The 25,361-nt window shown below is 39.7% G+C and overlaps 1 protein-coding gene across 7 annotated transcripts in view; it reads left to right on the top strand.

The window, feature by feature from the left end:
• The window catches only part of TGFBR3 (transforming growth factor beta receptor 3), a 203,583-nt gene that overhangs the window by 106,131 nt on the left and 72,091 nt on the right, over nucleotides 1–25,361 (top strand). For all 7 annotated transcript variants that reach the window (XM_082613383.1, XM_082613382.1, XM_082613381.1 and 4 more), the window contains exon 4: nucleotides 17,286–17,423. In XM_082613383.1, coding sequence (XP_082469509.1) covers nucleotides 17,286–17,423 — 138 coding nt within the window. The remainder of the gene's footprint in view (nucleotides 1–17,285; nucleotides 17,424–25,361) is intronic.

Raw genomic sequence — 25,361 nt, 5'->3', positions numbered from 1 at the left:
AATGAGTGATATGTCCAGAATCTTACACTAGGAAGAAGACAAATTTGGGAAGCACCAGTGTTTGTGGTTTATAATGAAAGTTACTTTTCTCTGTTTCTCAGGCAAGGGTAATTAACTTCCCCCCAAGGGCAGACGATAAATCGTCTTCTGTAAATCAGACAATCTCATCTTCATTCCAAAATTGCTTACCAACCGTTTACTTGCTTTCTCTTGTGAAAAGAATACTGTATGAGAGATTATGACCCAAATTTGTTTCAGGTGTGTACTGGAAATATTGGAAATTTATTGTTACGTCTTGCCAGGATTTAGGAGGGCATCTCAGGAAGACATTCCAAGGGTGGAGAATGGAGACTTGTTTTCACTTTAGGGGTAGTAAAGTAGAGGGAGCAAATGAGCTGGTTCATTTCTTAGACAGTAGAGAACTAAGGGTGAGATTTAAAGGTTTTTGCATAGAATATTATAATCAGGACTGAATTACCAGGCCCGTGAGTTATTCCTTGTAAAAATGCTCAAGGCTAGTAACTCATAGTAGTTGCCTGGTTTATTCATTTTTTGTGGTTAAAACATATCCCAAACTCAACAAGTGTTTATTGAGGGCCTGTGAGCTGGGGACAAAGCCAGGGAACAAACTCCTCAGGTCTGGGAGACTTGGGGTTGAGGATTAAGATTTAATTTTCTCCTCTTGCGAGATACTCCTTGGTAATTCCTTAATAATGATACTGTATAAGACTTGGAATGGGATCCTATACAAAATGGGATTTAAAAAAATTTCTATTACTGACATATATTCTGTTGGGCAAAAAAGTGAAGTGATTGAAGGGGATTTAATAAATTAATGTACTAATGTGATTATCTAAGTCATACTTGATATGCCAGAAGTTGACGTACCCATTATTTATCAGGAGGCAAGCCATGGTCACATCTCAGTGAATTATATATATTACATGCTATTCTTTCAATTGCCTTCACTGATTAGTTAAGCTTGGGTTTCACGGCCCACTGAGATCTGGACCCAGTCTACCTTTCCAACCTTATTTCTCTATATTCTTTTGTATATTTCCTCAGCTCTATCTGAATGAAATGTTCCCCAGACCTACCCACACTGCCTTGCCTGTCTTGACATTTCTCTTGAGGCTCTCCCTGCCCTCCTTCCTGCCCTCTCCCCTTAGTTCTGCCTGTTCTGCCCTGTTCACTCTCAGGGCCTAGCAACAGCGCCCCCTTTCTGCTCCCCATCTGAGCATCTTGCTCAAACCCCAGAACTTGTGCAAGTGGACCTCCTCTTCACGATAGATTCGGGAAGCAGCACTATACGTAGGATGCATCTAGAGAAGAGGAATGTGATGTGTGTGTACACATCACATTGTTCTAATCAAATTTCTAAATGTTCTATTCAGGGTAATTCGAGTTACAGATTTCTCCCTACCAATAAATTTTTTTTTATTAATGCATTGTGTACTACCAATATATTTGAGGTTCTGAGAATTTCTTCCATAAATTATTGCTAATGGGAATAATGGTATATTTTTCTTACCTAACTTTTGAGGATGCTGTAAGGCTACACAGGTGTATCACTTTGAGTTCCTTAATATAAAAGTGTTCTGTATATTAAAGCTATCATAAACATAGTTAATAATTAACTTTAATCATGTTAATAAAAATTGAAGGCTTTTATAAATCCATGAAGAAATACTCTGTAGTTGCTGCTTCTATGTGGTACAGATATAATATACTATATTCTTATTCTTATATAGTTTCTTATTTGCTATTTAAATTACAGCATAGATTGATGGTAGTAGATCAGAGACCCTAGAACAGGTCATTTTCTCCCTTAGTGTTAAATAAGGTTTAGATAATTTTTCCTTAAATTTATAGGAATTAGTCCAGGTAAGGTCAGTATGGAATAAAGTCTGTTTAAGATTTTATCAGAAAAATCACCTTCTCTCTTTCTCTCTCTCTCTCTCTCTCTCTCTCTCTCTTTTTAAATCCAGGGTTGAGATCAACAGCTGTTCTAGCATGGGCAGGGTAACTTGATATAATGGCATACATTTTTACCCTGGTCTGCTCTTAGAGCAAATTTGAAATGGTTGTTTTGGAAAATGTGCTATGAATTTATCTCTAGACCTTCGCACCAGAGCAGTTAGTTCAGCCTAGCAAAACCTTGGCACTTGATGTGCATCTTTCATAACAGACCTTTGATGCTGTGACTTGATGCCTTGAAATCAGCACAACAAAATGGTGCTCGAAGAGCAGTGTTTACTTTGATCATTTTTCAACTTCTGTGCCCCAGCCTTTCACGGAGTACTAATTGCTTTACCAGAGTTATGGGGCTGAAGCCCACGGACTGTTTTTGTAGTCTGGTTGCTGTGGTGATTCTTAGTCTTCCATGAAACTCCATCTCCAGGGAAACAGAAACCTTTGCAGCTGTCTCAACCTTTTTGGTATTGTATCCGGTGGAGGTCTTCACCAAGCTCCGTAGCAAGCCTGAGAGTGGTTGATTTGTGTCAGCGTAAACAAATATGTGGAAACAGGACATCTCATTCAGTACATGTTGTATTTCAAAACAAATAGCTCCCCTATCCTTCTCCCAAATCATATGGGGACTTTGAAGTATCTCCAAGTCCGGCTGAAGCCAGAGTTTAGTGAGCCATCGAGATGTTGTTGGTCACGATAATGATACGAGTAAGAGCTTTGGGAGAATGACTGATGAAGTTTGTAGAGTTGCCAGGTGGGGAAGAAAGTGGTGGCAAAGGAGAAGCTCAATGGGGCTTGTGTGTGCCCAGACAGGAGAATCTGGTTTAGGAAGAGAGGTGGGCTGAGTCTAAGGATGCCAGCAGTTTGATGGTTAGGCAACAGTGAGAAAAAATGTTTTGACTTTAAACTTCAGTGGAGAGCAATAAAGACAAAACCTTCCCTCCATAGGAACCAAGGGAATGGAGAAAAATTGCCATGGTTTTAGAGGGTAGAAGTAATAATAGTGAACACTTAAAGAGCACTTACTGGCACTTCCCTGGTGGCGGCGTGGTTAAGAATCCGCCTGCCAATGCAGGGGACACGGGTTCGAGCCCTGGTCCAGGAAGATCCCACATCCCGCGGAGCAACTAAGTCTGTGCGCCCCAACTACTGAGCCTGTGTTCTGGAGCCCACAAGCCACAACTACTGAGCCCGCGCACCTAGAGCCCGTGCTCCGCAGCAAGAGAAGCCACCACAATGAGAAGCCTGTGCGCCGCAACTAGAGAAAGCCCACAGCAATAATGACCCAACGCAGCCAAAAATAAGTAAATAAATAATAGATTAAAAAAAAAGAAAGAGCACTTACTGTATGTGCCAGTCACTGTTCTAAGTGTTTTACGCATATGGCATGTTTAATCCTTTGACATTTGATGGAATAAGCACAAGTATTATCCCCATGTTACAATGGATGAAACTGATGCCCGTAGAGTCTTAACGTGCTCAAGGCCCTAAGGCTGGTAAGTGGAGAGCTGAGAGTCCAACTGGCTCTGACCAGTAGGTCAGAGCTCTTAACCAGTAGGTCAAACTGTCTGTAATTTAGGAAAGAAGGCAGAATGACCCAAAGGATTGGATTACAGGAGACACTGGCCAGCTTGGAAGAAAATGTAGATCTTGGAAGAAATTAAATTATGCTCTAAAATGTGTTTATTGATTCATTCGTTCATTCATTTATCATTAAATATTATGTAGTGCCTTCTAAGTGCCAGGTGTTAGACTAGGCTCTCAGATGGTAAGAAGACAAGTCCCACTCCCTCCCCTCAGATAATGTTCATGTTAATTTAATACAAGGCAGCAGTTGCTAGATGCTATAAGAAGGTCAACTGGACATAGGTCAGGAGCATCCACTGGGAAGAGCTTCCTTCTGCCTTCTAGGGCACTGATGACTCGAAGCCTTCTTAAAGAGTGTGGTATTTTTCTGTGAGGCGAATAAAATTGATCCCAGGTGAAAATATGAAACTGTAGTTAAATTCAGTATGTTAGTACATACCTCTCCCTCTTTCTAAACAGAATTGAGAGGTCTCATTTGATGAGTTTACATATAGTTGCATATAGTTTGCTCTTGAAGATTTCCAAACCACAGAAGAGCAGGATGTCCAATTTGTAAAGAGCACTGGCAGGAGTGGGTTCCAGGGTAACAATGGAGAGCACTTTACAAGAAGGAAAGGGTTTGAGAAAGCCTGGGAGATCCATCTTTATAGGAAGAAGTTCCCATGATGCCTCAGGTGATGACTGTGCGAAGTTCCTGAGATATGTTGAGGGCCTGTCTGTAACTAATACATGATTTTTAACTATGGGGCAAGCATGTTGCTAGTGCTTTACAAGTATTAACTTATTTATTCCTCGTAATAACTCTAAAGTAGGTACTATTCTGTTTTTTAGGTGAAGAAATAGCACGGAGAGGTCAAACAATTTGCCCAAGGTCATACAGCTAAGGAATTAATGGAGCTGGAATTGAACACAGGGAGTTTGGTGCAAGTGTCAATGCTCTCAATCATTATGCATTGCTGATTAGTCATATTTTACTTTATGGGTCTCATTTTAAGCCATAAAGGTAGTCTGTTAGATGCAAGGGCATTCTTAAGTTTAGCTTGAGGCTAATGTCAGACACCCCCTCCCCATGAAACTTCTGGTCATCCACTGTTCTAAAAGGGACGATAACCTACTTTGCACATCATGCTTTATTTCTCAGGGCTGACTGGGAACCTTCCATAGTAAGTGGATAATTAATAGAAAAAAGAAACAAAAATCGTAGAGTTTAGCTACTCGTTAACTCGGTTGAAAAGTTTGTTTGTTTAAGAATGTGGAATCTGATGGTGACTTTATCAGGTTTCTCTATTTTAAAAACAGTTATTTTAGAATATTATCCCTCAAAAATGGGTCTGAAAAATTTAACTTTTCATCATCTTTCAGAGAATAACATTTCCTTCGCACGTTAGAGTTCACAAAGAATTATATTTGTCATAATGTAAATTATTTAACCTTCTCAGCTATCCTATGTGATTGCTCTTAATCTCTTTTAAGGTTAGAGGAGATTTAATTTAATATCTTATGAAGAATAATGACTTGTTCAAAGCTAGTTCTAATTTTAGAATCTGGGCTTAAAAGCAAGAGAGAACAAGCTCCCACAGACTCAAATATACCAAGACATGGACAGATGTGACCTGAACCTACCAGGAAAGTATTCTGAACTCTTTATGAGATACTAAAGAACTGTCATCACTTCCCTAATAGGTTTGCTTTATCCTAGTATCATTTTCTTTTGAAATAATTACTGTTGAGAAGTACTCTCAAGTATTTTACTGTATAGCTTACTAAATATATGGACTTTAAAAAACAAATTTAGCAAACTTCTATAGAGAGTAAATGAAATAGGAAGTGGGTAAAGTGATTCTGAAAGTCTTTTTTTTTTTTTTTTTTTTTTTTTTGCGGTACGCGGGCCTCTCACTGTTGTGGCCTCTCCCGTTGCGGAGCACAGGCTCCGGATGCGCAGGCTCAGCGGCCATGGCTCACGGGCCTAGCTGCTCCGCAGCATGTGGGATCTTCTCGGACCGGGGCACGAATCCGTGTCCCCTGCATCGGCAGGCAGACTCAACCACTGCACCACCAGGGAAGCCCTGAAAGTCTTAAGAAGAGTATTCAGTAATGAAGTCATGGAATCCCTAGATTCTAGGATCAGAAGGGGTCTTTGTGGTCATCCAGTTCAGTTTATTTATTTATTTTATTTATTCCTTGTTTTTGAATTTTGCTTCTAAAATATCTCTGGCAAGTGCTCATCCAGCCAATCCAAGCCATTCAGAAAATTGGGAAGGATTGGAAGAAACAAGAAAATTGATCACGTTGACAGATTTTGCCTGTTTCTTTCAGAGAAGTTTAGGTCTGATTTGCCCTGCTTGGGAGCCCTGCCCAGCCAAGCTGCTATTGCCTCTCCCGATCCTTGACATCTTCTCTCCCCACATACCCTGGATATATCTCAGTCTTGGTGTTGTATTCTCACGATCTCTTCACCTGTCTGTCTTCCTCTGGACTGTGGTGAGCACACTGGGGAAAGATAGGCTGCATCTTACTCATGTTTCTGTTGCCAGTAATTGGCATGGTGCCTGGCGCATCATAGGGCTTAATTTATGTTGTTTGAATAAATGAAAAACATGCACAGGAAACATAGTTACTGTCCTAAGCTAGCTTAATGTGTGCCTTAGCTTTGATCACCTTAGATCTGAAAGCCTGAGGATTGATGTGACCCTTCAGACTTCTAAGATACTCTGAGTTCCTTGTACTGTCACATGAAGCTCTTTCTAGATAAGATTTGAAACTCAAGACTTGGTCAGGTTCATCCTGTATAAAAGTTCAAATCACATTTTTTTGGTGTGTGGTAAAAAACATAATATTTACCATTTTAGCCATTTTAAAGCGTACAGTTCAGTGACATTTGTAGATTCACAATGTAGTGCAACCATCACCACTGTTTTGTTCCAGAACATTTTCGTCACTCCAAAAACAAACTCCATACCAAATAGCAGTCAGTCCCAGCCCTGGAAACTACTTTCTGTCTCTGTGGATTTGCCTGCTCTGGACATTTCATATACATGTAATCATACAACATGTGGCATTTTGTGTCTGGCTTTTTTCACTTCACATAACGTTTTCAAGGTTCACCTATGTTGTAGTATGTGTCAGTGCTGTACTCTTTTTATTGTTGAATAATATTCCATTGTATGGATATACCACATTTTGCTTATTTCAGATCATATTTTTATAGAGAGATTTGTCATTGTGAGTCAGATTTCTTACTTCTGGCCAAATATCATGAATGGCAGAGAATCTTCATTATTATCTACAAGATTCTGGTAATTTTGGAATATTTAAATTTATAATCTAAGCCTGAATTTTGTAATGCAACACCCCCACCCCTTCTGCTTTTCCCATTTTGGCTCAATTTACTGCTTATTAATGGTATTTTCAAAGGACGAGTCAAAGACAGAATGGTAGACTATAGTAGTTTTGCTGCAGTTGAGAAGTAGAAGACTAGTAGCTGTTAACTTAATAGGCATTTGGGTCTTCCCTGAATTATGAAATAGAGCTTAAGCTTTCTGATTTTGATATCTTTTAGGACCTTCCAGACTTTGGTCAGGATTAGAACATTTCTTTAGAGATGTATTATGGAAGAGTAGCTTGTACTTTTCTCTATTTGCATGGGAAACTAAGCCTTTGTAGTACTTTCAAACTGTTTAAGTACAAGCACTCCAGCTCTGCCTTGCATGTTTAACATACTGAGTAAAATTCGGAGATTATAAGCTTTTTTATAAGTCATTTTACGTATAAAAAAATGAGACTGTATAAAAAGTTAAGACAATTAATATTTACTAATATTAAGGCAGAACCTCATATTTCCTAATGTCAAATAGGGAAAGCAGTTTTAATTATTCACTTAGAAATGGACTGATATCGTTCCCCTTTCCGTTGCTCTGCACATTCACTAATTCCCAGTATTATGACTTGATTCACCAGGGTTTAAATTTGCTGACCATGTGTATGGTGTTGACAGAATTACAGTATCTTCATTATTGGGAAACGAATGACTGTGTATAAGTTATATGACTTGAAAATCAAATGGTTTGTGTTTGAATTTTATTGATTGATTGATTGATTGATTGCCTGCATTGGGTCTTCGTTGCTGTGCGCGGGCTTTCTCTAGTTGTGGCGAGTGGGGGCTACTCTTCGTTGTGGTGTGCAAGCTTCTCATTGCGGTGGCTTCTCTTGTTGCAGAGCACGGGCTCTAGGTGCGCGGGCTTCAGTAGTTGTGGCACGTGGGCTCAGTAGTTGTGGCTTGTGGGCTCTAGAGCACAGGCTCAGGAGTTGTGGTGCACAGGCTTAGTTGCTCCACGGCATGTGGGATCTTCCCGGACCAGGGCTCAAACACATGTCCCCTGCGTTGGCAGGCGGATTCTTAACCACTGTACCACCAGGGAAGTCCTGGTTTGTGTTAGAATTTGCACTTGTTTCATTCTGAGGTGAAATCTATTCCTCGTCCCTGCTATGACACTCAATTCTGATTTACTTGTAAATAAATGTCAAGAGGTTCATTCTTGATCTAAATAGGAACGTTGTTCAGACTTCTTACAACTTAGTCTTTTGCTTCTTTCTTTTTCTTTACTTTTTATTTTCCTTTTTCCTTCAGGTTATTAATTAAGTGCTGAAAGGTTTTTAAGGGTATAATGTAACTATAATGAATTTGTTACCAGGTGTCCACCTCTTTACTGTAGCTTTGTCCCTTTCCAGTTGGAACAAATGTATTGAACTACTTTTAATGCTGCCTGAAGAAAATAGGAAATTTAAACCCTTCAGTACTGGCTTTAGGAAGATATGATCCCATCTTAGACACTTATCAGCTACAGCATGCCAAGTTCTGTATGCATATTTTGGCAACTTTCCCTCTGCTTTCTGTGATCATAGCTCTTACCCTGAAAACTCATTGCAGGGCTTAGGGAGAACTGATTCTGAGGAGGAAAACAGGCAACAGTACTGAACTCTAATGTAAACACTGCAAAATGCATTTGCTCTATTGTGCATTAGGCTGTTCTGACACAGTTCATTGCCTGAATTAAAAGCATTTAAAATTCTATGCCTCTAAGAGATAATAGAACATTTGATCGAAGAAAATAATGCTTTTTCAGGAAAAATGTTCCCAAAACACAGACAGGTAACATGTTCTCCCACCTTTGACCTCTGGCTTATTTGTTCTCCCTTTCTCCAGATAGGCCATGTAATGTTGAAACTATAGTTCCTCTAAAAACATTTCCACTTAAAATTATAACCTGGCTGGATGAGACCAGAATACTCTTAGGGGACTGGTACTGTGAATTTCAGGAGTTGTTTTTGTTAGAGCTTTCAAAGGAAACCAGACTTCACATTATTCCCAATTCTACTGTGATCAGAATTTAGTTTCCTTAGAGAGTGATTTGGTCTAATCCACATGTCAACTGGGAGGCCCTGGAGCTCAAGGAACGATTGGCTCACACCTCTGCTAATTCTGTGGCATGAAGAAATCCAGAGGAGGGTATATTTCTGCAGATTGCCAGAGCCTTAGCATTCTTGTGGCCCTCTCCACTTCCTGGGTTTATAACTCTAGATGTTACATGGCTGAGATACACTTGATTCACTTGGATTTGAAATGCAACCAACACTATCTTGAGTTCCATAGTGCCTTCGTTCATGAGAACAGTAAGCATTATTAGAGCTTTTGTAGAGGAGATAGAGGGGAACTCACATCAAAGCAATTCAGACAACTTTAGCTGCCCTGTAGACATCACTATTCATAAAAATACTTGTTGACCCATCCCTGTGGAGTTTCACTGACCTCTCGGCTTGTGCTGGCCTCCTGTCGTCTTGCTTACAACTCAGTCCCCTTCCGTTCTTCTTTGTCTTTCCCTCTTTTCCACAAGCAAAATAGTTCCTGCCTCTTACTTCTGTAGAGCAGCTCCCCATCAACCCCTATGCCCTATGGCCAACACCCAAGATTAAGAGTGGGGTGGGAAGGTAGGGAGAAAGGAAGAGTCAGACATTCATTCTGTTCTTATGAATAGAATATGAATATTCTTATGAATGAGAGATGTTCATTCTATTCTTAGCATTGCCACTTTCTAGCCATATACCTTTGGATAAATTATTTACCTCTAAGCACCAATTTCTTCATCTTTAAAATGGGAATAACTAGATAATTATGCAAAGCGTCTCGATGAGAGTATCGAGTCTTAATCCAGTAGATGGACCCATGGGTCTGCTTATTGTCTTTCTTTGGGAGATGATGGCTGTCACTACTGTTAGCACCACTATTCCTACTAAGAACAACAATTCCAAGTGTAGTGTTTTTGAACATCCATATCTCAGTAATTACTCCTCTCTAGATTTCTCTTTTGTTCTAGAAAGCTAACACTGTGTGCCCATTCAGAATTCCTTACCAGCTAAAGGTTAAGGTACTAGCCCAGGGGAATCCAAATGCCATCTTTTGACGCTTAGAGCATCAAATTAAATTTAATCACTACCTGAACACTGGTGCATTTGCTAACTTTAAGATGGTGCATAGGCAGCAATCTTTATTGAGATCCGTAACTACAACTGGCAGATGGAAATGATTAATCCAGTACTCAGATCATGTGGGAATTGGGTTCTTACTATGCCTACCTTTTAAATTAGCTTCTACTGGTCACCCCATGATTCTCTTTATTACACAGTTCTGTTTACCGTAGTACTGACAAGCAGGCCATCCTGACATCCTATTATTATAGACGTATACATGTCAAAGGACTGGCTCACTAAACAGGTAGCAAAAATAATTTCAAGCCCATTGTAAAAAGTAGACATTGAGAGGAAATAAATTGACACGGTACATATTATATGGAGCTTTGATTATCTGTTAGTGTTTGAAACAATAATAAAGTGTTTGGAATCGATCTGTTTATTAAGTGTGACAAAGGAATATGAAAAAATAAAAGCAAACTTTTCTTTCACATTGGTCAATTTGCCATTATTGAGTTCCTTCAATTTGTCTAGAAGTTCAGTTTCTAACACACTTCATTGCCTGAATGAAAAGCATTTAAAATTCTTTGCCTGTAAAAGGTAGTAGAATATTTGGTCAAAATTTTATCTTTGGTATCTACCCCTGAGAAGGTAAACATGCTCCAAAGTTTTCTTCACGTTTCACATATTTGTATTTGCATAACTGTAAAAGATAATAAATAAAAACATTCTGTTTTCTTTGTTTGCCTAGTGTGATTCCCCTAAATGGCATAGGTGGCGCCCTGCCCTGGCCTATACACACAACAGAGGATGATAATCAAGGCGGTTATTCTCACAAAGCCTGGGCGTGGCCTCAGAATTCTGTCCGACACACGTTCCAGGCAGCCCCTACCATTTGTTTTGGAAGCACGAGTTGGAATCTGTTGGCTTTTCTTAACTGTGTTTTAAAGTTCAAGTAGAACTGGATAGTGAAGTTAATGTTCTCTTTACTAGATGCATCCCCCCATCACTTTATGGCCAGGAAAGTGCAACCATATGACTCTGTAACCATTACTTGAGTCACATTTCATGAATAACTGTTATTGGTGCTTCCTTTTATTCATCTTTCAGAAAACTTGTTGCCTGCTTACTAGATGTCTAGCCCTGTGCTAGGCCCAAGGATGCAGAAATGAGTGTGACTTAGTTTCTGCCCTTGAAGAATGCCCTGAGGATTTCACAATGTAAGGTGGGGAGTCAATGGCAAACATCTGATCAGATCATTGCCGTGCCATGTGAAGGTAGAAACAGGAGTGTGGTCTGTGGGAGCGGCGCTGGACCCAAGTCTGCCTGCAGGACAGGAAAGATTTCCCTGGAGGCTGCATTTGGAGCTGGACACACATGTCAGTCCAGCGGCTGGCGGGAGGGTGCTGCAGGCTACCGTCCTGAAGGGCTGTGGTGTGTTACTGACACAGACAGTCCCGTTTTCAGATGGCAGATGCTTAATGCTCCAGGACAATGGGAAAGTGCTTGTCGGTGTTCCCAGACTTGCCATTAGCAGCATCTCAGAACATACCCACACCTGGGGTCTCCCCTTCCTCAGCCTCCCTTCCCCATAGTGACTGAGCAGTGGGCTACTCTGGAAGGCAGGGCCAGGGTCCCTGGAATCCCCTTGCAACTCTCCCAGGACTCCTTTAGAGGGTCATGACCTGTAGTTTCAGAAATACTCTTCTGTTTACATGAGCTCTTGTCCCTCAACCCCCAACCCAAATTTAGTTCCGAGTATTTTTCCAGGGCATTCAAAATATAGAGCAGAGAGGGCAGACTTATTTCTGCATTATATTTCAGTCTTTCATTTTAGGGCTTTCCCCCCCTATTTTATGGTTTTATTAGATTATTTTCAGAGGTTCCCAGGGAATCCTGAATCCTGTCCTTGTTGAGGGGAGGAGGAATTAGTTTTGGAATTGACCGGCTTCGTCGCTCTCATCATGTTAAGTGTTTCAAGAAAAAACCGTTGGGCAGGAACTTGATATCATTTGTCATAGCAGTGAAGTCTTTGACCTTAATGCTGCTGAGACCAGGGTGAATGGTCAGCTGACTTCCCGGTTAGCATAGAGACACTTAGGGGGGCTGAGATTCCTTGAATTTGATGCTAACTGATGTTCTAGAAATTCAGAGAAATGTAAAAATAAAATCATAAGGAAATTTTTTAAAGTTCCGAATCCACCCCTCTAAGAATATTTTAAGGGAATCTTTTTATACCAATTCCCAGATGGCAAAAGACAAGCAGTGGTAAATAAAATGTCAGCTGTAGGGGTTCCTCAGACTGGAATACACTTTAAAACACTGCAAAGCAACTAACTACTGTTCCCCACTCCCAGCAATTGGTTGTGTATTTCAGATGCATCTGGGCCAGATTTGAGTTCCTAAAAGTCCTTTTGCCCAAATGTAAGTGAAATTTGAGTTCTGCTGTGGTTACCCTAGTGTCCTGAAGTAGGTTCATGTCTCACTGTTCGGCTGTGTAAATTATGAGTGCTACGGGACCCAGATTTAGGATGTTTTCAGTTACTGTTGCTAAATGGATGTCTGCTTACCTCTGAAGAGGGCATAGATATGACTATACACACACCAGGGTGGGAGTTTATGGGTCTTGTTTATAGACACAGTGCTAGAGTGCTTCTCTTATCTGTCTTCATGTAAACTGATTATTGGATCATCCATTTCAGAGCAATATTTGGTCTGGTTTTAGAGAACAGGAGTCCCTCTGGTAGTGTTTTGGATGACTTCACCGTTTCATGGGTCCATAGGGGCTCTTACAAGAATCAGAAATGTTGAGCTGGAACTTCACTGACATGTTAGCAAAATTAGACAACTGTTAGGCTCTCGTATCAGTTGTTTCGCTCGCTTTTATTTTGCTTGTTTTAACAAACCCCAGGAGTAGGGGATCTAACTAATAAGAAAATTTTGAAGTCACTGTGGTAGAAATATCTTGCATCTCTACCATGAATCCTGGGAAATTCAAAACAATTTTCATATGGCATCTTTCCATCAAGAGAGTAGGGTGTTTTTTTTTCTTTTCTTTTCTGTAAGAAAGTACATAATTCATTTAGATAAGGTGATTTACCGAGTTTGCTACAATGTATAGTTTCTGCTTATCAAAGATAATCTTTGGAGAGCTGAGAGTCTTCACCCAAACAAGGGTCCAGAGAAAACTCTCCCTGTTGTTTTCTGGTGATAATGTGGGCAGGGACATGCTTCCTAAATGGAAGATAGGAAGGTTGTCTTTCCACTCAGAGGCTTTATGCACCTGAGAGTTGGCCTTGACTTTCGTTACAACTGTGTTCAGATTCCCCAGAAGAGTACTCAAAAAAGAGTTACTTTGAATTTCTTTGTAAAATAGGAGAACTACATTAATTGGATCTAGTACTTTATTGAAGTGCACAGATAGCCTCAGAAGACCTAATATAAATAGATGTCATGGAACAGATTAGACCAATTAGCTTTTCTTTATTTGGGGGAGGGGTCAGCAGTGCATGAGGAACAGTGTCCACATCTGGGATGTGACAGATCACATTTACTTGTATTTTCTCACGACATTAGGAAGACTGAACATTCAGCACTGTTTGAGACAAACATGATCAAAGCTGGAATTCTTGGACAGGACTTTATGGACCACTATATGGTCAAAGTATGGTTTCAAGAAGTCACTGAAACCCCAGAAACTGCATGTGAAAATTTTTTAGTTCTGAGTTATCATCTATTACGTTCTTTCCCTGAGGGGATGATATCTTAAGACTAGAGGTGTAATTTCTAGTTTAATTACAGGGAGTAATTTTGTTTCTGATTCTGTCATTAGAATTTGCCTACTCTTCTATAATGGATTCTTTAACCTGGGTTAATGGTTACTTAACCTGGGGTTTATGGCCCCTGCAATGGATGTATTTCCCTGACATGGTCAGAAAGTTTTATGTGCATATGGGGTTTTTTGGTGTGTTTGGGGTGTGGCGTTCATAACTTGCCTCAAATTCTCAAGTGCTCTGTGACTCCCAAAGTTTAAGAAAGAAGCCACTAATTTAGAGACTAGTCACTGTTCCCTCATTTGAGATGCAATCCCTTTCGCTCCATTAGCTTCACAGCTATGTGGGTTCATTTTTGTCCGTGGACTAAATGATGACCCTTATTTTTATGTGTAAATTTGACATAGGGTTGAGAGTCAACTCTTTAAACTGTTGTTTGGATTTCCAAGTTGGAAATTACTGAATACTATTTGTATCACTTCTCCACGGACTATTTCTTTGCTACAGTCTGTCTCACCTCTGGTCTTCAGACCACGATCACTGGACAGTTTACCCAGGGGAAAAAAGCATTAGCAGAACGCTCTTACCTTTGTAACTATAGTCTATCCTGATCTGTAATTGGCTCTAAAGAGGATTTTCTGTATTTTTTCCTTCTTTTTTTTCTTCTTCTTCCCTTCTTTCCCCCCCCACCTTCTTCTTTTTTTCAGCCTGAGGGAAATTAGGCACCTTAGCCAGGAATTCTTTAAGAGCTATTACGGGTATGTTCTCCCCACATTTCCCGGAGCTTTTCTACCTTCGTTCTTTTGTTGGTTGTTTTTGGTTGTCCTCTAGTTTCCCTTCAGCAAGATTTATTCAAGTGGAGGAAGGTTGCTGAGGGATTAGGTGAGCAGGTGCTTGGAGGACTCTCTGTTCCTGCCAAATGATCTTTTTAAAAAAGTATTGAGTATTTTTCTTTTAATTTCCCAATCGTCGTGTCAATTCTTCTTTGCCAAATGGTTTTTGGGGCTTTGCCTGGGCCCCATGTGCCAGAGTCGGGGATTCATCTTGGCCAGACACTGCCACATATTGAAGAGGGAGCCGATTCCAGGAAAGCTCAGAGAGCCATGGCTCCTAGAAATCTTTCCTTGATGGTATGAGCCAGGCCTCAACACTTTTGACCATCTGGAAAATTTTGGACTTGAGCACCGATATGTGTCTCATACATATTTTTCTTTTCATTTCTTAAGGTTTTTTAAAAATTCTTGTTCATTTGAGATATATATTTATTACTATTTTATCTGTGAGCTCCAAGAAGAATCATATGCCTGAGGGCTGCAAAGAAAATCATCCAAAAAAGAGTTGATGTGCCCTCTGTGGGTATACATTGCTCTTCTTTGTGCTCAATAAACAGTTTTGGAATGAATAAATCTGGAAACTTTTCACATACTATAAGTGACAGAGTGTTTCTTTGCAATTTTCAAGTACTCTTGGACAAGTAATGATTTCATCTCTCCTTTCTTCACTCTCCATAGTTTGTGCTTTCTGAAGTGTGCCTCTCTCTGTTTAGTTAATGCTGCAGTATGGATCTCTGCCCCTACTCTGTTTCTACAGCCTCTCCTGTTTATAGTGGTGATCAGTCTGATTATTTCTAGATGTGGACAGCGTCTCCAAAATGCTGTAGATTCTGTACAATAAAAGAACATGTTAATTTGCTGTAGCTGTACTTGACATCATTGTTCATTAGTACTCTGCTTTTAGTACTATGCTTATGCCAGTATTAAAATGATCCTATGCTTATGCCAGTATTAAAATGGCTCCTAGCTCACGACAGTTGGAGTCCTGCTCATGTGTTTTTTCACTTTTTGGTAAATTAGCTAACTAAATTCCTTTGAGCCTATTAATCAGATCTTAAAAAAACTTTTTAGGTAACATAAATTTATGAATTTGTTGTGATAAATCCATCATTAAAAAATTATCTACTCTATATCAAGCAGAGTATTAAACGTAAGACATATCTTTGCCTACTGAGTATTTGCAGTCTATTTTGAAAATTAAGACACATACACTCAGTAGCAAGTGAATGAGATAGTATGATATACCATAGTGCTAATTATTCATAGAATAAAGTACTTTTGTGGCCTTGAAAAGTAGAGACAAACATCCAGTTGGCATTTACTGAGTGCCTATCGTGTGCTAAGGCATGGATATAAAAAGTTAAGTTTAGTGCCTTATTATCAGTGACTTGAGAGTACACTGTAGTAAGTGACACTGGTGTCATAAGCAGTCTCTACAATGAAAGGCAGAGATACATTGTGATCAGAGTGAGTCAACAGCCACTGGGAAGATATCAAGTAAAGTAATCCAGCTTTGAATGCTCTACCCCTGATGATTGTATAGATTCAGATCATAGATCTAGACCATTTAATCCTCATAAGGATTATGGCTGAGATGTACGATTATTCCCAGTGTATCACTCAGTCTGTGTCTTTTTAGCTAAAGTCCTTTTTTGTTCTTTCCCTCTCTTATCACTCTATGGTGCTCTTTGGTGAGTTCAGTTTGTTTAAATACGTGATTCTTGGGTTGCCTCACCCCTCTGTACAGAAAGCCAGTGTGAGACATGCTTATATGAAAGCATCTGTTCAGTATTTCTTTATTCATCCTATTGCTTTTATATGTTTGTGTTGACTGACCTTGGGTGATGTGCTCTGGGAGGATGTTGCTGAACCCACTGTTTCCAGATATCCTCACAGGTGCTTTTGGATGATGCTAATGATGACAGTGTAACCTACAGTAGTCCTTGATCTGCTATCAAAACTGGCCACAGTTTTCCTATCCAGACTCATGGTTTTCTTCCCTGTTTTTTCTTTTTTTGGATTGGGACTGTGTACAATCAGTTTTTATTCTGTGTGTTCTCTATGCTTCATTTCTTTGGAAAATCCCTTCGAGCTAATAGCTGGGATGATGAAAGCACTGGCAGCTCCCCTTGGCAGCCCCTTTCCCTTAGCTTTCGGCACTTTTCTTTGGCAGAACTCACTTAACTTTATAGAGAGAGGTTGGAGTTTACCTGGAAGAGAACAAAGTCATTTCTTTGGTGATCCAGAGGGATGACATGCCCCCAGGTGATTGATTCTGTACTCCAATTTTGAACTTGGTCATTTGACTTGAAGGATAAGGTAGTCCTGAGGGAAGGTAACCTTTATTTTGCCTTTGCCAACTTTGAAAAAAAAAAGTGTTCTGTTTATTTGTATTCTGCCATTACTAGGAGCTGATTCATGTTTTGGTTGAGATTAGTGTGGGTTGAACCACACGATATAGCTATTTTTTGTAGTTAAAAAATGATCAAATATTGGCAGTATCATCTAGTTCAACCTAATATATCTAATCCACAGAATATGAACTAGCTTATAGCTTGTTTCTGTTAATGGTGAGCTGTGAAAAAGAATTCCAGATTCTGTGCTAAGTGATTTTAATGGAAAGCCAGTGCTAAGACTTCTCTTTGTTTCTTCCTAGGTCACTCTGCACCTGAATCCCATCTCCTCAGTCTACATTCACCACAAGCCTGTCGTGTTCCTGCTCAACTCCCCACAGCCCCTGGTTTGGCATCTGAAGACAGAGAGACTTGCAGTTGGCGTCTCCAGACTTTTCTTGGTAAGTGTTTGAAACCCTCCCAAAGTGATCCTTAGCATAAGGATATAATGACCCTAAGATTTTGCAAGGCTTTTTAAAAGGCTTATTTCATCGAAATAATACCAGAGTCCACAGTGTATTAAATTTGGATTTTGCTGTTAGTGATATTTGGATGGCATCGATAAGCATTCACAGTAAACAAATACCATTCACATGCCCTCTTCTGTGGATGGAGAGTCCAGTCTCTCTTGCACGATAGAGCAGGATCTGCAGTCATATTTTGTGTGGCCTGAGCTTTGGTCTCAGCTCTGAGACAGCCTCCCCCACCTCCCCATAGTACCAGGAGCAATGTAAATATCGTAAGTAGCCATTAGGTGTGTGGTCTCTGACCGCAAAATAAATATGCACAAACCCATTTTATTTGTGTGTAACACAGGCCTAATTTCTGATATGAGGATCTGTTTGTTGAGAAAGTAACACAGTGAGCTCCAAAATGAAAACATTTGTATTTTATAAAAGAGCTGGAACCCAGCTCTTGTGGAAGGATCCAAATATTACCTACTATTTGTAAATCATGTCCTTTTGAGTTTGCCAGAACATTCAAGTTTGCTAGTTGTGGAGAAATTGATGGGTTGTTTGGATAGAATATTTGGGGTATGATATCATGTCTGATGATGAGCAACACTGCACTTCACAGTGATAACTCACATTGTCTATTGCTAGAGCTATGTGCTGATGTCCTAAACTGCAGAGCCTTGGACTCTTAAACCTCTCTTGCCTACAAGCAATCAAAACAAGAAGAGGCCTCAGTTAATAGTCTTCATCTTGCACAATGAATACATTTTGCCTAATTAATGATTCTTAATTCAGTTCTGTAGTTTCTTGTCACTTGTATTTGAAGAGTACTTTTACCTCAGAGGTCCCCATTGAATAAGGTAAGAATCCATAGTCAATACAGTTAAAAAGTAGATAAATAAATGAGTAAAAAGGAGAGAAGGGAAAGCTCCTCTTTATAGAAGAATACCAATCAATTGATACAGAAGGAATGATGGAGTTAGAAAATCATCAATTGGTAACCATCACAGTAAAAGTTGATTAGGCAAGAGTCATCAACAGATACTAGATCTAGTGGTGGTGGAGGGAGTTTGAGGAACAGTATATTTACATGGTCTTAAATTAGTTATTATTCTAGCCAAAAATGCATATAATCTGAGTCTAATCATAAGGAAACACTGGAGAAAACTAAATTGGGTGACATTCAATAAAATAACTTGGCCCGTACTCTGCAAAAATGTTAGTCATGAAAGACAAAGAAAGACTGGGGAGCCATTCCAGATTGAAGGAGGCTAAAAAGACACATGTGATCCCTGGGTAGGGAGTGGCACCCTTGCTATAAAGGACATTATAGGGACAATAGGAGAAATTGGAATTGAGCCTATAGATTAAAGTATTATATCAATGTTATATTTCATAGATTTAATAATTGTACTTTTCTTGTATAAGAGAATATCCTTCTTAGGAAACATAATACACTTAAGCATTAAGGGTTAAAGGGCCAAATAATTCAGAAAAAAGATTAATGTGTAGATAGAATAATAAAGCAAATATGACAAGGTGTTGAAAACTGGGGAATCTAGTTAAAGAGTGTACATGAATCTTTGTACTATATTTGCAACTTTGTAAATGTGAATTATTTTCAAAATAAAACTTTTTTAAACTCAAAAGTACATTTACAAGATAAGAGTTACTAATAACTTAAATTATAGCCTTTTCTGAGAATTGAAACTCTCATTACTTCTAAATTTGAAAGTCTAAAAGTCAGAATTAGTTATTACTATTATCAGCACATTTATTTAGCACTTAGTACATTCCAGGTTTTGCATAATTGCTCTAATACTTTATCTTATTTAATTCTCATAATAACTCTGTGATGATTTACTACATTTTACAGATGCATTCACAGATGAGGAACTAAGATTTAGAGAGGTTAAGTAGTGACCCAAATCACTTGGCTAATTACTGGCAGAGTTGAGACTCAAACCCATATAGGACTTAACTCTACAAGCTCTTATGCTAAACTGGCTCCCTTCATACTTATAAGCATTGTCAGTCTCCTGTAATTAAAGGTATTTGTGATAGTAAGACTAAGGGCTATGATTATAAAGTCATATGCTCATTTAGCCCTTATTGTGCAGAGCTGCACCGTCCAATACTGTAGGCACTACCTGTGTGTAGCTATTTAAATTTAAATTAACTAAAATCAGAGGACTTCCCTGGTGGTCCAGTGGGTAAGACTCCACACTCCCAATACAGGGGGCCCGGGTTACATTCCTGGTCGGGGTACTAGATCCCACATGCATGCCACAACTAAGAGTCCCCATGCTGCAACTAAAGATCCTGCGTGCTGCCACTAAACATGCTGCAACGAAGATCTCGTGTGCCGCAACTGAGACCCAGCGCAGCCTAAATAAATAAATATTAAAAAATTTTTTTAATTAACTAAAATCAGAAATACAATTTCTTAAGCACACTAGCCATTTCAGGAGCTCGATAGCTATGAGAGGCTAGTGGCTACCACATTGGGCAGGTTATAGAGAGGTTATGAGCAAAGGCTTTGCCTACCCTGGTTTGAATCCAGGCAGAACGTGGGAAAAGTATTTAATTTCTCTAAGCCTGACTTTCCTCAGTTGTAATATGGGAATGATAATAGTCTCTACATCATGAGGTTGTTTTCTTGATTAAGTGAGATTACATGTAAAACGTTTAGTATGGAACCTGGCACTGATAATTTCATAAACATTACCTACCAGTTTTTGTTGCTATTTATTATTAGTCATAGTAAAGAACACTTGGGAAGGATGTTGAATTTACATTTCTAATTATGAAATGTCTAGCTTGGCCGGCCCCAGATTGAAAGGAGTTCCCATTTCTCTGGGCTGTAGGTCCAGAGGAAAAGTGTGGACCGCATATATCATAGTTGTACTGATCACTTTCTGGATTCTTTCTTCAAACTGCCTCTCTGTGACTTTTAAGGGAAAGTATCTTACTCCTAGTTATTATTTATTTGCTTTAATTTTGTTTAATATCTGTAAGAACTGCTTCTTGGCCATCAGCTTAAGATGTACTAATAATGAACCACAGGAGACGGTTTTAGTAAACAGTTGAACATCGACCCTACTTGGAGTTTATCCCATGTAAGGAGATTGTAGATCAAGTGATAAATCCCAAATTACCAACACAAGGGAGGCAGCACTGGGAGAAGTCAAGGATTTAAATTGTGGGACATATGAACTCTGCCTTGCTGTCCAGCAGGCCTTCTTTAGGAAACATGGTTTTCTCTATCTGCGCATTTCCTCATGGCCTGGAAGAGATGGTGGAGCATCTGTTGTTCATTCAGGTTCTCAGATAGTTAGACGACGAGTGATACAAGTTCTCTCAGAAGCTGGGCAGCTCTCCCTAACAGAGACTGTGCTGAAAGAAAGAAGGCAAGGCAAGCTCTTCCCTTGCTCTCTGTAACCTGAAATTAATGACTTGACAGCCATCGCAGCAGAGGGATCTGGATAGAAAATCAGTGGTGTATTTCATTTATCCATTTATTGTAGTTAAGAGTTGAAGGTTAGGGATAAGATAACTAAATTATTTTACATAAAGTGTTTCATCCAAACACTTTGGAAGGCCCATGGAATCTTTGGAAACTGAGGCTTAGCCATTTCCATCAGTGTCTTTTCCAACGTTACCTGGAGAGCTTAAGGGAGCTGAGGAGAGAGGGTGGGTCCCTTGACTCTCAGTCGAAGATGTGTATGTCCTTGCTTACTCCTTTATATATCGCTGAAGGATTTGCATTACTGTCGTAAAGCTGTCTTTACTTTCTGTGTAGAGTTACAATACTTTAACAGTTATTTAAAAAATTAAAAAAAAATTTTTGGCTGTGCCACGCAGCTTATGGGATCTTAGTTCCCCAACCAGGGATTGAACCCACACCCTCAGCAGTGAAAGCACGGAGTCTTAACCACTGGACCGCCAGGGAATTCCCATCAGTTATTATAATTATTTTTAAGTAGGGTTGTGAGAAAAGTTCAAGTAATGGCATCTACTCATCTATCATGGTGAACCTTTTAAGTTGTCATGTCTGCATTATTATAACTGCCCAATTTAAAAAAGGAAACCTTTCATAATTAGTTAGCAGGACCTTATGTTACTCAAAATGTCTCAGCCACTCATGAGGGTGACTGAAAACATATTTTAATACCGTCTAAAAAAGGTATCTGTTTTCTACTGTCAAATCTTTTTAGTCCTTCTCTTGATTCCACAGTGCAGGCAAGAGGGAGTGTGTCATGTAGGGAGAAAGTGGGATTGAGCTTCCTCTGCAAGTGCAGTTCTTTATCTGGTTGTTCTGGTTACCCAGGAAATGGGAATGGATGAGAGTGGTTATCTCAGGCTGAGTGTGAAGTAGTAGATCTTTGAGTATGTCACACACACACACATATACACAGGCGCATGCATGCGCAATGGAGTTCTCACAGCCTCATAGGTTTTCTTTTGCAGGGTGTAGGGATAGCCCAGAGAAAACTGGGTAGGTTAGAGTTATGCTTCAGAGCAATCAGAAATAAAAATAATCCTACTCTCTCAGTCTGTCATGTTGAAACTACAAGTAAAACTCTCTTAGAAGGATCATCTAAGCTTATTTTTATTTATGCAATTATTTCTGCATCAAAGAAGAAGTATGGTAGCTCAACTGTGTAATAGATGTCTGAACTTTTAACTTGAGGTTGCTAAAAAAAGATTGGGAAGAGCCACAGTACCAGATTGTCTTTAAAAACATGCTACAATTTGAATAGACATTTCTCCAAAGAGAAAACACAAATGGCCAATAAACACATGAAAAGATGCTCAAAATCATTAGTCATTAGGAAAATGCAAATTTAAAACCACAGTGAGAATCCACTTCACACCCATTAGATGGCTATAATAAAAAAGGCAGGGCCTCCCTGGTGGCGCAGTGGTTGAGAGTCCGCCTGCCGGTGCAGGGGATACGGGTTCGTGCCCCGGTCTGGGAGGATCCCATATGCCGCGGAGCGGCTGGGCCCGTGAGCCATGGCCGCTGGGCCTGCGCGTCCGGAGCCTGTGCTCCGCAACGGGAGAGGCCACAACAGTGAGAGGCCCGCATACCGCAAAAAGGAAAAAAAAAAAAAAAAAAGGCAGATAAGAACAAGTGGTGTTGGGGATATGGGGGAATTGGAACTCTCATACATTGCTGGTGGGAAGGTAAAATGGTGCTTTGGAAAACATATGTCCATAGAAAAACTCATCCACAAATGTTCATAACAGCATTATTCATAATAATAAAAACGTGCAAACAACCTAAATGTCCATCAACTGATGAATGGATAAAAAAGTGGTATATCCATACAATAGAGTATTATTTGGCCATTAAAAGGAATGAAGTACTGATACATACTGAACATGGACGGACCTTGAAAACATAAATAAAAGAAGCCAGATGCAAAAGGCTACATAGTGTATGATTCCATTTGTATGAAATATCCAAAACAGGCAAATCCATAGAGATGGAAAGTAGATCAGTGGTTGGCAAAGGATAGTGGGAGGGGAAGATGGGGAATGACTACTAACGGTATGAATTTTCTTTGGGTCGGGGCGGGGGGCGTGATAAAAATTTTGTGAAATTAGGTAGTGGTGATTATTGCCACAATTGTGAATACACTAAAAACACTGAATTGTACAGTTTAAAAGGAGGAATATTATGATGTCTCAATAAAGTGAATTATAAGGATGAATTATAACATATAATCATGTTTATGTAGTTTATATAATAGAATTATAATAAGGTTGAATTATATCTCAATAAAGCTGTTAGAAAAAAAACTTGCTGCAGCATTCTTTTCAAAAGTGATGTTGTAAAATCAGTGAACCAAACTTTAAAATTATTTTACTTGGGCTTCCCTGGTGGCGCAGTGGTTGAGAGTCCGCCTGCCGATGCAGGGGACACGGGTTCGTGCCCCGGTCCGGGAGGATCCCACAAGCCGCAGAGTGGCTGGGCCCGTGAGCCATGGCCACTGGGCCTGCGCGTCTGGAGCCTGTGCTGCACAACGGGAGAGGCCACAACAGTGAGAGGCCCGCGTATCGCAAACAAAACAAAACAAAACAAAACAAATCATTTTACTTTATTCCTTGATTTTTATTTAAAAAAAATCTTGCTTTATTTGTATTACAAACCTAAGCACTCTCTCCTAAAAGGTCTACAGACTTAGAACCCTGGGACAAGCAGAAATTCTCTAGATGAGACCCTAATGCCTGGCTTCTAATAACATGAAATGTCTAATCCAGGGGCCTTTGCAGCCCTTTGACATCAGGCTTGTTGCTTTGCATGCTCGTGAGGGGAAAAATGTATTTTAAGGTAAGGAAAGTCTCAAGAAATAAGCAGCAAATTTTTCCAATCTCATTCACTGTTAGGATTACAGTACTATGATTTATTTTTCCCAGCCATTTATCAGTAAAATCAGGAAAGAAATGCATGTAAATGTGTGTGTGTTTGAATGAAGGTGGGGAGTTGAAGGGGATATTGGTCTTCGAGGTAGAGTTTCCAATATTTGAGGCATATTTATACTAAAAAGTTATTCATTGTTTATCTGAAACTCAGATTTAACTGGGTGTCCTGATTTTATCTGGCAGTTCTACCTAGAGGTAACTCAGATTTTTGTTTCTAGTTAACACTCTGGCCTGGGTGTCAGGAGGCCCAATTATTAGTCTTTGGTTCTGCCACTAACCAGTTATATACATCAATCACCGGACAAAATCACTTAACTACCCAAGCCTCAGTTTCCTCATCTCTAAAGTGAGGAGGTGGTACTAGTCAGTCTCTGAAGTTCCTCCCAGCTTTCAAACTCTCATTCTTTGATAGTACAACTGCTACATATTACATCCCAGTTTAACTGGAAACAGAAAATGGTAATCTGAACATTGCCTCTTCAGCAAATCCAAGTAAATATCAGAGCAGGGCAATTGAAATAAATGAGAGAAACCAAACTCTATGCTCTTGGCTTTGGATTAAAAACAAATAAAAATTTAACCCTAATGAAAAATGTAAATTAATACCAGGAACATGCTTAATATTTAAAACCTTATTTTGTGTTTTTGAGTGGGGTGGGTGGGTGAAGAAGCTGAGGTTGCCAAAATCGGTTTATTCCTTTCACTTAAACTTGGGGGGGAAAGGTCCAAATATGTTGGGGCTCTGCCACCAAACCACAGGCAGTTCTCTGGTCTGCACTGCAGTTTGGATGACTAACAAGGCTCAGTGAAAAACAAGTGCTATTTGTTTTCCTGTGCCCAGTATTTAACTGGAAATCAGAAGGCGAAATTTCCAATCAGTTGTTAAATAGCCCCAGATGTGTGCTTAGCGCTGCTCTAGGAAGGGACATGCACAGCCTGTACCACAGCGCATGTCCAGAAATTCCTTTTCTGAATCCAAGTGATGTGTAACTGGACACTGAGCATCCAAAAATGCCCTCTGAATAACTCAGACATTCAAGTTTGCTTGTGGAGGAGGGAACTTTTGAAAAATTTCTGTATTTTCTACTGTGTTGCATTTAAAAACCTGGAAATGATTTTTTTTTTTTCTTTTCGAACTTCCTCCTTTCTCTTGTTTGGCAGTTCTCCCCATGTTTAGAAAAACATGACATCAGTATACCTGGTATGACGGTTTCTGTATCTGCTTGTTCATTCATCCAACACCCAGTTTTCAGTGCCTGCTGGGAACTGTGCTAAGTGTGGAGGCTCCAGAGGGAAATGGGGTGGATTGCCCTGCCCTCAAGGAGCTTCCTGTGGTGTGGGAGGGATGGTTAGGAGACTGGGAAGTACCACCATTGGATCCTGAAAACTGGAGCAAACAAGAATCCTCTTATTCCAAGTGCAATTAAGGCAGCTCCTTCTGTGAGGCTGACC

The sequence above is a fragment of the Mesoplodon mirus genome (assembly GCF_964341445.2).
Source record: "Mesoplodon mirus genome assembly, chromosome: 3".
In the NCBI taxonomy this organism is placed as follows: domain Eukaryota; kingdom Metazoa; phylum Chordata; class Mammalia; order Artiodactyla; family Ziphiidae; genus Mesoplodon; species Mesoplodon mirus.
This window is presented reverse-complemented; position numbering and strand designations above follow the sequence as displayed.